The sequence below is a fragment of the Ceratosolen solmsi genome, unplaced genomic scaffold (assembly GCF_000503995.2).
Source record: "Ceratosolen solmsi marchali unplaced genomic scaffold, CerSol_1.0 scaffold45, whole genome shotgun sequence".
NCBI lineage: Eukaryota > Metazoa > Arthropoda > Insecta > Hymenoptera > Agaonidae > Ceratosolen > Ceratosolen solmsi.
In genome coordinates this window covers 1,437,257-1,453,700 of record NW_011948436.1, presented here as the reverse complement: position 1 = coordinate 1,453,700, position 16,444 = coordinate 1,437,257, and the positions used below count along the sequence as shown (strand labels likewise).

General features: G+C 28.0%; 2 protein-coding genes across 2 annotated transcripts in view; one reads left to right on the top strand and one right to left on the bottom strand.

Moving 5' to 3' along the window:
* Nucleotides 1-1,418, bottom strand: part of Mob2 (MOB kinase activator 2) — a 16,141-nt gene extending 14,723 nt beyond the window's left edge. Inside the window, exon 1 of the mRNA XM_011503152.1 lies at nt 1,110-1,418. The gene's annotated coding sequence lies outside the window, so the exon portion shown is untranslated. The remainder of the gene's footprint in view (nt 1-1,109) is intronic.
* The window catches only part of LOC105365143 (dynein heavy chain 1, axonemal), a 124,357-nt gene continuing 108,358 nt past the window's right edge, over nt 446-16,444 (top strand). Inside the window, 2 exon segments of the mRNA XM_011503238.1 lie at nt 446-606; nt 1,669-1,852. Coding sequence (XP_011501540.1) covers nt 446-606; nt 1,669-1,852 — 345 coding nt within the window.

Below are 16,444 nucleotides of genomic sequence, written 5' to 3'. Positions count from 1 at the left end.
TCCTCCTCCACCTTCACCACCACCTTAGGCCGCGGTGTCGTTATGTCGTTATCGGCGACGGCCGACCACGGCGTAATACCCTGGTGCAAAAAGCGCAGGAATTAATGCGCCGGTGAGAAAACGGCTTCATATTACGGACGTGCTTGACCTGTTTACAGCGACTCGCTTGACACTTCCGCAGTTATCCGTCGAAGCTTCAGCGTCTTATCGAGATCCGATTTTCGCTTGCACTAGTGGCCTTCTCATGACGGAGGGTCCTGACAACGCGACAAATCCCAATGGCAATTGCCGAGATTAGGTTAATCGGCGCTTTCTCCGATCGCGAGGCTCCACGCGGTCTCGGTTACGTTACGCAATCGCTACGCCGAAAATAATCGCACGCGACGCGCGGATCGAGTGGCAAACGGCAAGAATAGGAAGCAGACTACAAGGCTACGATGAGACGATGGCGTGGCTGAGACAAGTAATAGGAGAAAAAATAACAGAACCGTGGCACCGCAGGCAAATGTCCCCTCGGCGATCAATGCGCCGTAAGCCCGGACGGGGCTGTCGCTACAGTTTGGTGAGAAGGGACATTGAGAACAAAGTGTCCACCGAGGAAATAAGGTTAATAATGCGCGACGTTGATAATCTCTTCTGCGTGAGAAGGCAGCTACGCACGGGTCTCTCGCAGCCGAAATAAATAGGAAAATGTTGGCTGGCGCGCAAAAAAGGAGTGACAAGGAACGAGGACGGCTAGGCGTTTTTTAAGAGGACGAGCCGCCGGGCTTTGAGATCGCGGGGAGCCCGTGGGATTTGAACGAGAGAGAGAGAGAGAGAGTGTGGGGGGGGGCTAGAGAGACAGGGGGGAGGGGGGTTGTGGTTGAGATTGCGATTCAACTATGGGGTGGGGCGGGAAGTACGGCGGAAGGTGGATGAGGTTAGGGCTCCGAAGAGGGAAGTGTGCATATGCGTGGACGCGTAATTTAACGAGTTTGTGTGTTTGCGTTTGTGTGTGTGTGTATGCGTGTGCGTGTGTGTGTGTGTGTGTGTGTTGGGGGAGGGAGACAAGAGAAAAGCCGCTGAAAATGAAAATTGTATTAAAAAAAATCAGTTAATGAATTGCTCACCCCATAAACCAGTCGACGGTATCGCGGAGGTACTCGGGTAGCCTATCCAGTTTGGCTGATTTCGCGGGCCAGAGCACCGCCGTCGACAGTGTCCGAGGATCCTCCTCTTCCTCGGCGGCGCCTGTACACGAACGCGCTCACACAGGGTCGCGCGCGCGCGCACACACACACATATATATAAATATATGTAGCCGCGGGCACGGAAGGGCGCACAACAAAAGGCGAGCAAACGAGAATAATAAGAGTAACAATAATGATGTTGACGATGATGATGATGCTTATGATGATGACAATGAAGATGATGACGATAATAATGATAATGATAATAATAATAATAATAATAATAATAATAATAATAAATAAATAATAATAATGGCAACAATGCCAATAATTGGTAGTAGTAGTAAGTAGTGATAGTAGTGGTAATAGTAGTAGTGGTAGTGTTTCTAGTGGTAGTAGTATCAATAGTAGGAGTAGTAATGATGATAGTGACAATAACAATAAATCTAATAGTGGTGGTAGTGCTAGTTGTGCAGTAGAATTGTAACGGTATTGGTAGTGGTAGTGGTAGCGATAGTGATAGTGGTAATGGCAATAGAAGTGTTAATGATATTGGTAGTAGTATTGGAATTAGAATTGGAATTGGTATTGGCAGTGGTGGTGGTAGTGGTAATGGTATTGGTAGGGGTGTTATAGTAGTATTATTAGTAGAGATAGTAGTTGTAGTGGTAGCAGTAGTGATGGTAGTAGTGGTAGTAGGGGTAGTAGTAATAATAGCAGTGGTAATAGTAATTGTGATAGCAGTTGTAGTAGTAGTGTAGTAGTAGTAGAAGTGGTATTAATAGTAGTAGTAGTAGCAGTAGTAGTAGCAGTAGTAGTAGTAGTAGTAGTAGTAGTAGTAGTAGTAGTAGTAGTAGTAGTAATAGTGGTAGTGGTAGTGGTAGTAGTTTTTGTAATATTATTAATAGTATTAATAATAATAATAGTAATAATAATAATAATAATAATAATAATAATAATAATAATAAGACGAGGCGGCACACGGCACTAGCGCGAGGCGATCCGCGCTGCTGCTCCCCTCGTCGAGTCCAACATCATCATGGCGAGGGCCCGGCGCGCTCGCTCGCTTCCTTCCCCACGCGGACGACGCGCAGCTGCACCGCCGGGGTCGTCACCGGGGGGCCTCACGAGAACGCCGGCGACGAGGGGGCGACGTCGACTTCTCGTTGTTCGTGCTGTTGTTGCTGTTGCTGTTGTTGTTGTTGTTGTCGTTGCTGCTGCTGCTGCCGCCGCGCTGCAACGACGACACGACGCGCGTCCGACGGCAACATTATCTCCCCCCCCCCGGCCAGCGAAGACGCTTTTCTTCGTCGGCTGTCTAGGGGTGGGCAGCTACGGGGATCCGAGCGAGCCCCGCGTTCCCTAGTGCGCCGTTATCCTTAGACGCAGCATTAACCCTCAGGTCGGTTGGCCGCCCAACAATCCTCCTTTCGCACTCCGAAACTCGAGCTGCGACACTGGCGCGAACAGCTCGTGTAACAGCGGATCGAGCCGATCCGACGAGTACTTCGACCAGTCCACGTTCCTAGAACGTTCCGAGTGACATGCGCGCCACCAGTTATTGACGCTATCCACTTACCAGCTGATGCTTTAATCAGTCCCTTCTTTACCCGCCGACGTTTCGCACCTCCCCCTACATTCCGGCAGTTGCGCACTTTGCGTGCCATACACCTCCCGATGCAATCGATTGCTCCTCCACCTCTTCCTTCTACTTCTCCTCCTCCTCCTCCTTCAGCACCACGTCTGTGTCGACCATCCCCGATTCCTACATAATGTGCGCGTATCTAACTGTGCATCTAATATCCTCTTTTGGTCGGACAGCTCGAATCCTTCCCTTCAGTACACGACACCTCTATCCTCTTTGCTCCACACCGCTTTTATGTCGATGAGACCGTTATCTACATTGACATAATTATTAGTAGAAAATCGGTATTGAACTAATGTAAAAAGTAGGGATCGATGGAATATAATTTGCGTCAAGGTAACATATTTTTACATCTGCTCGGCCATATTTAAAAATGTAAAGCATTAACTCTCTTTTTTCTCATTTCGTTGTATACTATTAAGTATTATAATAAATAAAAGTTACTTGACTAAAAATATTAAATATAATACTGGAATATTATGCATTTGAATTATGCGTAATCAAGCCTTCGTCGATAATAATAAGTTCATTAATAACTAGAAATATGTGCTAAAACTGACCTTAATTAAAGAAAAAAAGTGCAAAAAATTATAAAAAATTTAAAGTAAGAAAAAAATTGATTAGCAGTCAAATTATGTACAAATATTCCTCTTCTGAATTCATAATTGTAGCGAATATTTTTATAATTACATTGCTGAATAAATTTTTTGTTAAATTGCAAGAAGATATTAGAAATTTAGGTATTGAAATCCTTATTCCATAATCTCTTTGTTCATATTATAATAAAGATATTGTAATTAACTTTAAAATTCCAATTAAAGTATTTAATATCGAGTGCTTAGATATTAGAACTTAGAAATACAATTATTAAGTCATTGTAGTTTCATAAATAAAAGAAATACTGGATAATTCGAATACTTAATATGGTTTTGTGAAGCATCTTTCTCAATAGCAGAATGTTTTTTATCAATACGAATGCAAAACAAAAAATTTCATGATTAATGATGTATATAAAATTTCAGAATTTATTCATAAATGTGATATTTTTAAATTAAAAAATCATTATACTATTAAATGATAATTAGAAAATGAATATTCAGATACGCTGCATTGAGTTTCTACTACTTTTTTGCTTCGATATTATTCCATTTTATCGAAACTGTTCTTAAAAACATATTATTTGTGCAAAAATCGAAAAGATTTGATACGAAAAATTTGTATTTACATTACCTATTTGCTATTTATTTAACATTAACAACTTCAATATGCCGACAAACTAGTCTTATCTATTTTTTGTAAATGATATAATGAATGTTTTATAAACATAATAAATATTTCTATATACCGTCTTCTTAAAAAGCATTGATTAATTATTAATCAGTAATAATTACCTTTTAATTGAATTAGTTTTTATTAAGACTATGTGTTCGATATATGCATTAGTTACAATTTAATTTAATTTCTGTTTCTTAAACGATCACAAAAATTATTTAATATGCTTAAAACGTACTTGCCCAATCATAGAAAGCTTAAAATTTTTTCATTTAGTATACATATCACATATGTGACATATTTCATTTCACAGACTAATATATTTTTTATATATTTAGCATTATTCTCATGCTAAAAAATATTTTTCTTATAAATAAATATTATTAAATTCAATGTTTTATCTATGATATTATTATTGTTAAAATATTCTTTCGACAAATTTTTTTTACATAAAATTTTGATTTATAAGTACTTAATAAATAGTTTCTATGTTCTTACAATTTAAAATTCAACGTTAAATCTTTCAATAATCTTTAAAATTTTCACTTTTCATCATATATAAACAATTTATAAAATTCTAAATGTAATATTAGTCATTGATATGAACTTATATGGATTAATTAAAAGTAATATAAGAATAGATAATTTTAAAAATATTCAAATGTTTCTTTCCCATCTTGTGAGAAGAAGGTGAAGAAATTCATTGTAATTTATCCATTATTCAGAAGACGGAAACATATACTGTATTTTATCCAACGACTTCTATAATAATTAGTGATTAATCATTTTAATCGTTATGTTAAACGTCGAAAAGAAATATATGACTTTTAAAATCTCCATTATATTGGAATAATATCATTTATTAGTTTCATAAAAATATAGTATAATAGAAAGGTAAAAGAAAAGTTTATAGTTGCTCGATACTTTTCAACTTGTTCTTTAAGCTAAAAGAGCTACACTTTTACAAATTACTGTATAGTACCATTGATTTATTTTTATAATTGTGTTAATTAACTTTTTATTCAGTGATCCTTTAGAATTAAAAATACTAATCTTATCTGGTTTATTTCCTTCTCAGACACGGCAAAAAATTGATAATATTCAATGGTTTATATTGCCTTTACAATATTCAAACGACTTAAGATATTATTAAAATTTTTTAATCAGATTAAAATTACAAAATTTTTAAATTTTACAAAAACACATATTAAATAAAACTGAAATTTTTATTTCTAAATTCAGTTAAAAGTGAAATTCAGATTAAAGATTTTATAAATACGTATTTTGTAAAACAATTCTATATAGAAATATTAGTAATTACACTTTTGTAAAGTTTGCAGCACCAATTCGGTTAAAACGAAATATTGAAATACGTTATGTACTCAGACAAGAATGAAAATAGATTCTTAAACGTTCGAATAATCATTAGATAACATACTAATTATTAACTTTTAGAAGATATTTATATATAATATCGATATTAATCTACCATGACTCCCTCAAGCAACTATTGCTTTCTCTTTATTAACTTCCTATTATGTTCTTTTATAGATGACTCTTATTTTCATACTTGATCTAAGGAAATCCACTGTAATTAATTCTAAAAATAATTTAAAAATCTCCTAGGCCATTTAATTTCTATACATTTCTAATAAATAATTATTAATAAAATAATATGTAAATATGAAGATTAATTATTTGCTAGATAATGATACAGTTTATAATATGGACTAATTAAAATATTATGCATATACGTATCTTTTTTTTCAAGCTTACCTTATTGTAAAACTCAGTTAATTTTTTAAAATTGACTTATGCCGCTTGATCAATTAAAACGAGCGTAACTACACCGAATGATATTTACACGATTACATCACCATCAAATTACACTTTGACAATTTTTTTCAATATTTCCGTATTTAAATTTCGCACGCGTACGCACGCACGCACGCACACACACACAGAGAGAGAGAGAGAGAGAGAGAGAGAGAGAGAGAGACAGACAGACAGACAGACAGACAGACAGACTGACTGACAGACGCATAAAAAACATTTTAATACTATATTATTCGTGAATTTAAAAAAATAATTTCTTAAATGCAATCAATGAGATAGAGATATCGATGATATACAATTTTAAAAAGCTTTTGTTTTTTAATGGCCTCAGTAGAATTTTCAATACTGTTGCATACGACGAACACATCTAAATATTTTACAAAATCAATTATTCAGAACAAATGAAGGTGAAAAAGAAAAATGCAGTTTTGTGTTAAATACTTGATATATAATATACGAATAAATTGTTAAAATGTAAATATATAATGAAAAATAATGTTTGTCGTAGTAGAAATCATTATATCATTGAATAATCATTGAAAACTTTCATAATCATTATGATATAATTACCTTTACAAAAACTTACTTATTTGTTAATTATGAGGAATAAATGAATTTGTAATACCTATTAAAATACTATTTATTTAAGATAAATTTCAAATATGATAAATGCTACAAATTTTATTTTATTGCATGTAAAATTATTAACTAAAATGTAAAAATATTCATTAAAAAAATTAGAAAATTTTTTTATATTCTCGAAGTCTCGTAAGTAACAAGAAAAGCGAAGACGAACAAGAATTACATTATATTCAATCTGTCTATTCCTTTAAATTTAATTATAAATAAAATCAGGTCACCATACTTACAGGAAAGTAAATTGCTTAACACTCAGAAATTAACTATGTATTTCCAAATGAATTAAATTGATACTAAGAACAGATTTCACAAGTATACAAGTTTACTTTATATATTTAAGGAGTTATTTGTCAAATTTATCTGAATTTAAATGAAAACGGAACTATGTTCCTTTTAGAGAATTATTATTAAGAGGACTATTGTTAAAAATTTGAAAATAAACTTATATATATGTATTAATTTTTTTATATAGAAAATAATTTTATATATATATATATATATATATATATAAATTTCAAAGAAATTCTTAAAAACTGTTCATTGTAATCCTATCCACGTATAGATTGAATAATTAATTTTCCATTTTATTGCATAGTTACATTAAAATCAACTATTCAATCAAATATACATTGAAAGTTATTCTATTTTCTTTAAAGTACATATTTTTCCTATTTTACAAATAATTGAAATTAAAGAACAAATTTTTATTTTAACTAAATTCTGAAAAATTGTTTCTGAAAAAAAAAAATCTGAAAAAATATCAGTTCAAATTTTGAACTGAAAAGCTCGACAAATTTATGTATGAAAAATAGTGAACGAAAAATGGCTGACATAAGCCTCCAATTTCAATTATGACACCATAATTAGATTTATTATGATTTTTCTATTTTATGCAATAAAATTAGTAGAAGATTTGAAATGCATTTAATTATATTCTATATATTGGAAAATTAAAAATACAGGAATTATATATATTTTATACCATACTATTTTATAAAGCTAAATTATCTAAAAAATAAATAAATACATATTATTGTAATTAAACTCAAGTGGTATATATTAAATTTTATTTAAATGTTAAAATAATATTAATAATTTATTGGTTGAATATATATATATATATATATATATATATTATCAATTTTATATCTATTGCAGTATTATGGCTGATGTTTAAATATAATATTGATTAATACATATTTAATCATACATGATGCATTCACTGAAATCTAGACTTAACCAAGGGCACTGTATTATATTTTATTGTTATTGTAAATAATTTATGTTCGACGATTTATAACGACCTTCTATTTAATAATATTATAAAAGATTTTAATCGTTTTAATTCTGGATTAAAATTTTGTATTATAATATGAACTTGATGAAAAAATGAAGTAAGAAAATATTTTAATAAAAAGTATAAACATAATTAGCGGTATATAATATTATAAAAGTTTACGCATTGGAATATCCATGAGATTATATGTGTGTGCGTGCGTGTGCGAGCGTGCGCGCGCGCGCGCGTGTGTGTGTATATGGGTCAGTTAAAATAGATTTAAGTTTTCCGCTTAATTATTTAAATGAGATTATTATTTTAGTTAAGGTTAAAAATACGCGTGCCTAAATATTTTTTGATTTTGGACAGCAATATAGAGGAGTAATAATAAATTTAACAAAAAGTTAATCGTTGTTTGTGTTGTTTTAACGCGTATGAAAATAATACATAGACGAATAGTTTTATGTAAGTCTTTAGTGAATGTATAGTATTTCCGGCTGTAAACTCTTGCGTATTATTCGTGATGCTTGAATCGGTCGTCGATCCTCTGCCACCCTCGCGAATTACGCAGTCTAGACGACTCAGGATGGTAGGAAGTTTGCACGTTGAATGAGTTCAAGCACTATTCACCCTTCATACGTAAAATATGTCTCTGTCTATTCGACCGTTCGAGTTAGAGAGTTTGAACTATTTATATAAGGAATACCTGTGCCGAAATTCAAACGAGATACTTGAAATTTATTAACAAGGCTATTGTAAATATGTGTTTCTTGGATATGCCGAAGAAGACCGGATGTGTGCTTACCCCCTTGAAATTGACCGGCGGAAAGGTATAAGAGATACAGTATCGTGGCTCGTCAGTTGCAACGATTGACATTTTTGGTATCAGTGAACTTAAAAGCGAGTTCCTACTCAGAAGTAGACGTACGTAACTCTGTGAGTTTGTTAGTTCGGTAAGGTCAACATTTAATCTTTTGTATTGAAAAAGATAAGACAAACTACGAATGTCAATTAGACACGCCGACTACGCTTATCCCAGAGGCAGCGTTGTAAATGCGCGATGTAGATGTATTGAAAAATATGGATAATTGCATTTTAATAATCGAAATGAAAAATAGTGATGAAAAACAATATTATATTGATAGTGAAGCCTCCCGACCTTCTACTATTGTCATTAAATATACCAAAGTTTTACTTTCAATTTAGTCGAGACGCTTTTCTTTAACACTAAGTCAATCACATAATTTAATAATAATAGTAATAATAATAATAATAATAATAATAATAATTTTTAATTATTTAATGTGACAGTTTGGATAATATTATATATATTAGATTTTTAAAGATATTTTCCATTATAAAATGTGATGAGGTTAAAAGCTTTGCCTTCTAATCAAATGAGAAATTTTGAGATAAGAGAATAACAGCAGTTATAAAATTTAATTTTTAATTTTTCAAATCAAGTCTAATTTAAATTTAAGTAAATGATTTATCGATATTCCCTCCGAAAAAAGCTTTTTGTAGTTGTCAGGTCATTACGCGTCGGGATGATACTTAATATCAAGGGTAGTACAAAAGATGTACACGTCATCTTGTTGTGAAGGTCAAAGAGACTAATGAAAGGAAAACTAAAATTAGGACTACTGCTCGATTGGGCTAATAGTATTAAAAAAAAATCCTGTCCCAGCAATACGGCGCAAAATAAAAATAATAATAAAAATAATAATTAATGAACAATATATGGTTGAACGTAGTTCAAAAAAAAAAAAAAAAATAAATAAATATTGCGTAAAGTAAGTGAGGGAAAAGAAATAAAAAAACGATAAGTCCTGAAAAAAGGAATATTTTGTTTCCAGCAGTAGTCGCCATATGACGTTTAGAAAATTTGAAATATTGTGGCCATTGTTTTTTGTTAGAGTGATACATAGTTGCTGGTAGAGTCGCTGAAAGACATATTTTTTCTTCGGTTAAGCCTACAGTTATTTTTGTCAATGTTAACGACAAAATTATAATATTTACATTCTGAATATATCGATAGATATCATGAGTTATAATAAAATATTTTTTATATTTATGCTTTACTTGTAATACAATTAATTTTTATTTTATATTTTAGTTATTAAACAATATTATATTAGTTCAATAATATAGAATAGATTTATTTCGAAAATATATGTATCGAGATTTCAATGAGTTCGGATATATATGTTTCACAATTGATTCTTTTCTTACATTCATCCCTTATTTTATTTTTTATTCTTATTTACTTTTGAACTTTTATTTAACTCTATAAGCTTTAGTTTTTTACATAAAATTCTAAATAAAGAGCTATATCGTTATCGTTGTTGTTGTTGTTGTTGTTGTTGTTGTTGTTGTTGTTGTTGTTTTTGTTTTTGTTATTATTGTTGTTGTCATTGTTGTTTCTCTCTCCCATTTTCCCCATTATCCACAATGAATATCATTAAAAGTATTTGAAGCTTGTAATTAATCATTCTTTTGTATACTTGTACGAAAGTACAAAAACATGTAATCTTGATTTTTTCCTATCTCTCCTTATTTTTTTAAGATTGAAGATTATAGGAAAGCTCGATTCGCCATCAGAAATTTTCACGCAACAAGAACCCAACGGAGATATCATCACTTTACTTGAATAATGTTCATACAAATCTGTCGATGTATACATTGTCTTCGGCTCTTTTGTTGTTTTATTATAAATACATAAAGGATTAGGATATCCAGTTTTTACCAATCCGATTTTCGGTTTTCTCAGCCTATTATTGATACTTTAGTTTTCAATGATGAATCCTTGTTATAATATGATGTTTATTACACTATTGAATATTGAATAATAAAAAAAATATTTCAGTTTATTTAAAATTCATGCAATTCACGTGCGACAATTTTATTGTCTCGTAACGTTATCACCACAATATTGTACAAAGTAAGGGAGTCCGTCCGATGAACGTAATTATAATATTAATATAATTAACAAAATAACGTTATTTATCATGAATATTGCTTTACTAAGATAATGTCCATAAACATAGTTCTTACGTGGTAGTGCTCTACTTTTTGTTAATTACGGTCAATTCTTCCTTCACCCTCGAGATTATCGTGCGCATTTAGCTTTCATTCATTTGCGAATGTTTTTCAATCACTTTCATCTAACGATTGAAGTTTCCCTTTGATATGCAAAACTATGAAACTATTCAATTTATCTTTCCATTTATTTTTCCATTATATATGTGGTTTTTCTCATATATAATATTGATAAAATCATGTATCTTTTGTATTTATAGAAAATTTTTCACACTATGCTGCAATTAGATCACTCGACTATAAACTTCAACATAAAAATTCCTATTCATTTTACTTACTATTATTATTTTTTATCCCTATATATATCGTATATATATCGTATATATATATATATATATATATATATATATGTAGTGTATACAATAATGTGAACTAAAAAAAGCATTACAAGCTTTATTTATTACATAAACTAATCTGATCCATAAGTTTCGCAGTATAATACACATTATTTATAAAGTTATCAGATTTAAAAAAATTTCAAGCTATTATAACCTTATTTTAATATAAATTAGCTTGTAATGCTTTATACATTTATAGAAAAATAGATAATCACAGTCAAAATAAGAGACCTATCATATGATTTTATTAAAAAAAAATATATATATATATTTAATGTATGTTTGCCAGTGTAATAGATGTGAGGTGCATTTATAATTTAGAGGGCAAATTTAGAATCTACGTGATTGTGTAATGGAGATTGCAGAAATTTTGATGAGTTGTCGTGCCGAAGATGAGCAGTTAGAGTTTGAAATAGTACGCGACCAGCATACTAAGCTTTTTCTGGCGTATTACTTCGTTCAGTTACTCGGTCTTATAACATTAAAAATGGTCTTATCCTAACTGTGTACGTTAAACTTTGATTAGTTCATGGATCTTTCTTTATTTATATGTATATAAAATAAAAATATTAACGATATAAGCACAAGTAATACGTTACAAAAATAAAAACTATATACATGATGTAATACACATACAACATTATTATTTAAAGTTAAGTTATTTATTAAATAGATGCATGTTATAAATAAACTATAATTTTATATTTATATGTACGAAGAAAATTAAAGTCCAGTGGTAAATGATTATACCTACTTTTAATTTCAGCTGATGTTCTGAAATAAATTCTTAATATACGTATAAATATTTTTTATGTATTCCATTGTTTAGTATTTAATATTATAATTATCATTTAAATATTATAATTCTCACTTTGAATTACGATTTCCTATTGAAATCACATTATTAGCTTATTATTTATGAATAAGAATATTGCATTACTCGATAATTCATTTAATATACGATATAAATTTGAAATAATTTTCATCAAATAAATAAATTAAGTTGATTATTCGAATGAAAAAATTGATGCCATGAAAAATATTTAACTAGTTATAAAAGGTGTGGGTCGAATGCTTTACAATGTTTCTAGAATTTTTAAAAGATATTTATTACAATGATCATAGGCATAATTTCCAATAGTATTTTTTAACTCTCCTAAAAGTATATAATAATTGTTCTTAGCGGTGTTCTTAAGGATTAATTGTTTTTTATTAAGTAATTGGAAATGAATAAAAGTATTGATTACAATTTAGTTTAAATATTTTGTTGTAAAATGCGTTTGTTGAAAATATGTATTATTAGGCGTTAATTTTCCATACGAACTCATTTTATTTCATATTTAATTATCCTATCAAAAATAAAAGAACTTGCAAAATTTTCTTGTTCCCTTTAAATATCTAAACATAATGGCTTAAAATTATCTTAATAATTATGTAAACATAAAGAAGAATCTTAACACTTAATATATCATTAATAGCTTTATACAGATAGATAATTCAATTGAAGTTATAATTCACTATTTCTTGTAGTATAAATATTTTTGATATTGTATCAAAGGTAATTAATAATAATAAATTATAATATAATTTTTTTTCAGTACTATTACAATTCTAATTACCAAAAATTTTTAAATATTAATTTCAATACATATTATAAATGTATATATATATATATATATATATATATATTGAACTATCCTTGAAATGCATTTTTGTAAATATTTTTAGAAATAATACAATAAATTGAAAAACTACCAGTAAATTTAATAAATTGCCAATTTAAATTCTGAAGATTGAGTGAAAATAGATTTTTTTAATAAATCTCTTCAAATGCTTTAAATTCGCAGATATGTATACTTTAAAAAGTAATTCAGCTTCTTTGAATGATACTTGAATATCTCTTGTATAGGATAATATTTTACATCTTATGGCTTAAGTTTTGTTTTTGAAGTTTTACTTTACATTAATATGCTATAGTATTGAAAATATACATATTAATAATACCAATACTAATCATTTAAAGTATTGTTAAGTTTCAGTTTCTATGAAATTCTGATTAATTAATGCTATAAAATTTCTATTAAAAATTCTATACTTTTATTAGTTTAAAGAATTTGAATTGAATCACTAAATATTTCAATTCTATTTTGATTATACAATAGCAAGTACATTATTATCATTAATATAGTTATATAAAAATTTATATTGTAATAAAAACTTTTGGCAATAAAATGTAATATTAAAAATCTACTTTAATAATTTATCTAGAGGGGCTAATAGTTAATTTGAAATAAACATTCATTCTTTGCGCTATTTAAAAACGATATGCTATAAAAAAAATACACATATTCTACACAAATTAATCTGTAATTAAATGTATTTTATTAATTTTCTTCTTCCTTTTCCATCAATGATCATTATAATGTATTAAATATTTGATATATTAACATTTTTGTTATTGCTTTAATATATCTAATAATAAATATAACAATTAATAATATTATACCAAAAATTAAAATCATTTTTTTATTTTCCGTAATAAATATATAAACACTATCGTAAAAGATTAATGCCAATAACAGAGATGTAAAAGGTCATAAATATGACTACACTGCATTTAATTTTTTTGAAGTATCGTCTTCTCTAGATAAACTAAACAAATGAGCGCTGATACTATGAACAAATATGTAAATAACAAATATTATATATGTGTTTGAATATAAATAAGTATAAATATTTTTGCACATTCGTTTAACAGAAAATACTATAATCAAAAATAAAATTGAATATATTGTTTTTGAAAGAAATTTATGAACAAAACTATATATAATATTCGTTGCAATATTCGTTACCAATTAATATACGGGCAATTATTATTTTAACAGATTTCTACAGTAATTAAGGCATTCGATTATCATAAGACAATATTATAAGTACTTTTTTAGAACATTAATAGCTTTCTTCTTTTAATTTAATTCTATTTCTTTTTCCTTTTAAATTTTAATAATAATAATGATTTTATTACAATGGGCGTAACTTTCTTTAGCCCGTTTATTTCATCAAATTAAAATATTAAAGTTTATATTCATAGAATGTATACCATGTACTATTATAATTTATTTTAATATTTTTGTTAAAATAACTTGCATACAATTTTAACGTATACACGATATGATGTATAAATAAATTTTATAAAATCTTGTCAGCATGACAAATATGTCTGTTTTCTTACGATGCTCATATATGAAAATATTAATTTTATTTGAATATTATTTTAATAATTATTATTTAATGTACTATATATTTCGATATTTTAAATTATTTAAAATTCCATTAAATAAGTAGTTTTTCAGAAAATTACATTTTTTTTTTTTTAATAATTTAATTTTCTAGTATAATGATAAATAAAGAATTTGTATAATTTTATCGTTTAAATTTCTAATAATATTGTATGGCTATAAAACAGATTTCTATATACGCAATCAAATTATTTAAATGGCTATGAATTATAAAAATTACTTATGTTAATTATTTTTTAATATGTATTATTGATATAATGTTTTATATGATTTTTAATAAAGTTGATTAGTCTAAATTAATCTGAATTAAATGAAATATTTCTTGCATGTACATATAGGAAGTTTTACTGTAAACATCTTCGATATTGATCGACATTTGATATGAAAATTAGAAAGTTTTTTTCAGCTTTATTTTCATATAATTGCATATAAATCAATTTTAAATTGCGAAAAATATTCAAAATAGTTAACAATTAGTCGTAATTATTACAATGAGATAAATTGTAAATCTATGGATGTAAAACTATTGATATTCTTATTTTATCAAGTGATGACTAAAGTTTTTAGATATTTTAACATATTTTAAGAAAAGTTGAATTTTTATACATTATAAGTGAATTGTCAACTATGTAATATCAGGTTTGTCTCAATATCAATAAAAATTTACACTACAAATTGTTCAAATTACATTATAGTTAACATGCATTTAGAAAATTAAACTTACTTGTTCTCTAATTTGTTTATGGAAAGCGTACTTATTCACTTTACCTTACTATAAAATACACTAGTTTTTCTATCAAAATTTGAGAAAATTAGCAATCTACGTACCGACGATTCAATTACTTCACTTATCGGTAGTTTCTATATTTTAGTTTTCATAAAATAAATTTATGTTTTACTTTACTTAAAATAAATTGTATATTAAATTATATTTTCTTTGTTTTTAATATATTGTAATGTATACCAAGTTTCATAAGGTTAGAAAATTATAAAATAATATGTAATATAAGACGCCCATAAACTAGCATAAAAAAAAATATATATATTCCTTAATATACAGACTGTGGAAAATTAAATTCCGTTATAAAACTATTATAGTTTTATAATTTAAAATTTATCCATATGAATATATACGATTATAAATAACTAACATAGTTAACGTGAACATTTGTTTTTGTTACATACATGTTTTAAACATCTCTACAATTATTATTTCATTATCAATGGATTGGTGTTTGAAATAAGGTATAATAAGATATAATAATATGATTAATTTGATAACTTTATAGTAACTAGAAAAATTTGTTGATAAATATCGAATTGTAATGTATATTATCCTATAAATAAATAATAAATCAGGTGAATATTTATTTTTATATTACGTATAACTATTATACTTTAAATACGTATAACTATTGTACTTTAAAACTATTAAAAAATTTCTTCGCATTACGTTGTATTGTGGGCCAAAGAGTTTTCACTTCTGAAATAGTATAAAATATAGAGCTTTTATGATTCGAAGAAATATGAATTTTTCCTTGAACAGTCAGATATAAGCAAAAAAAATTACAATATGAAATATACTATTGAAAAATACCATTTAAAAAAATATATTCAATAGTTTTTAAATATATAAAAAACTAGTAATGTGTTTACTTTAATCTCATATAGTGTCAATATAATTTTATACTAACCGCGTAATAAAATAGTTTAAAATATAACTTTTGAAACATGCACTATTTAAATATTCTACAATACACATATGTGTGTTTGTGCATAGTGTGTGTGTGTGCGCGCGTGTATATCTGCATATGTTTGTCTGTACGTATTATCGTGATATCATCTCAAAAATAGTAATTTGAAATTAAAGA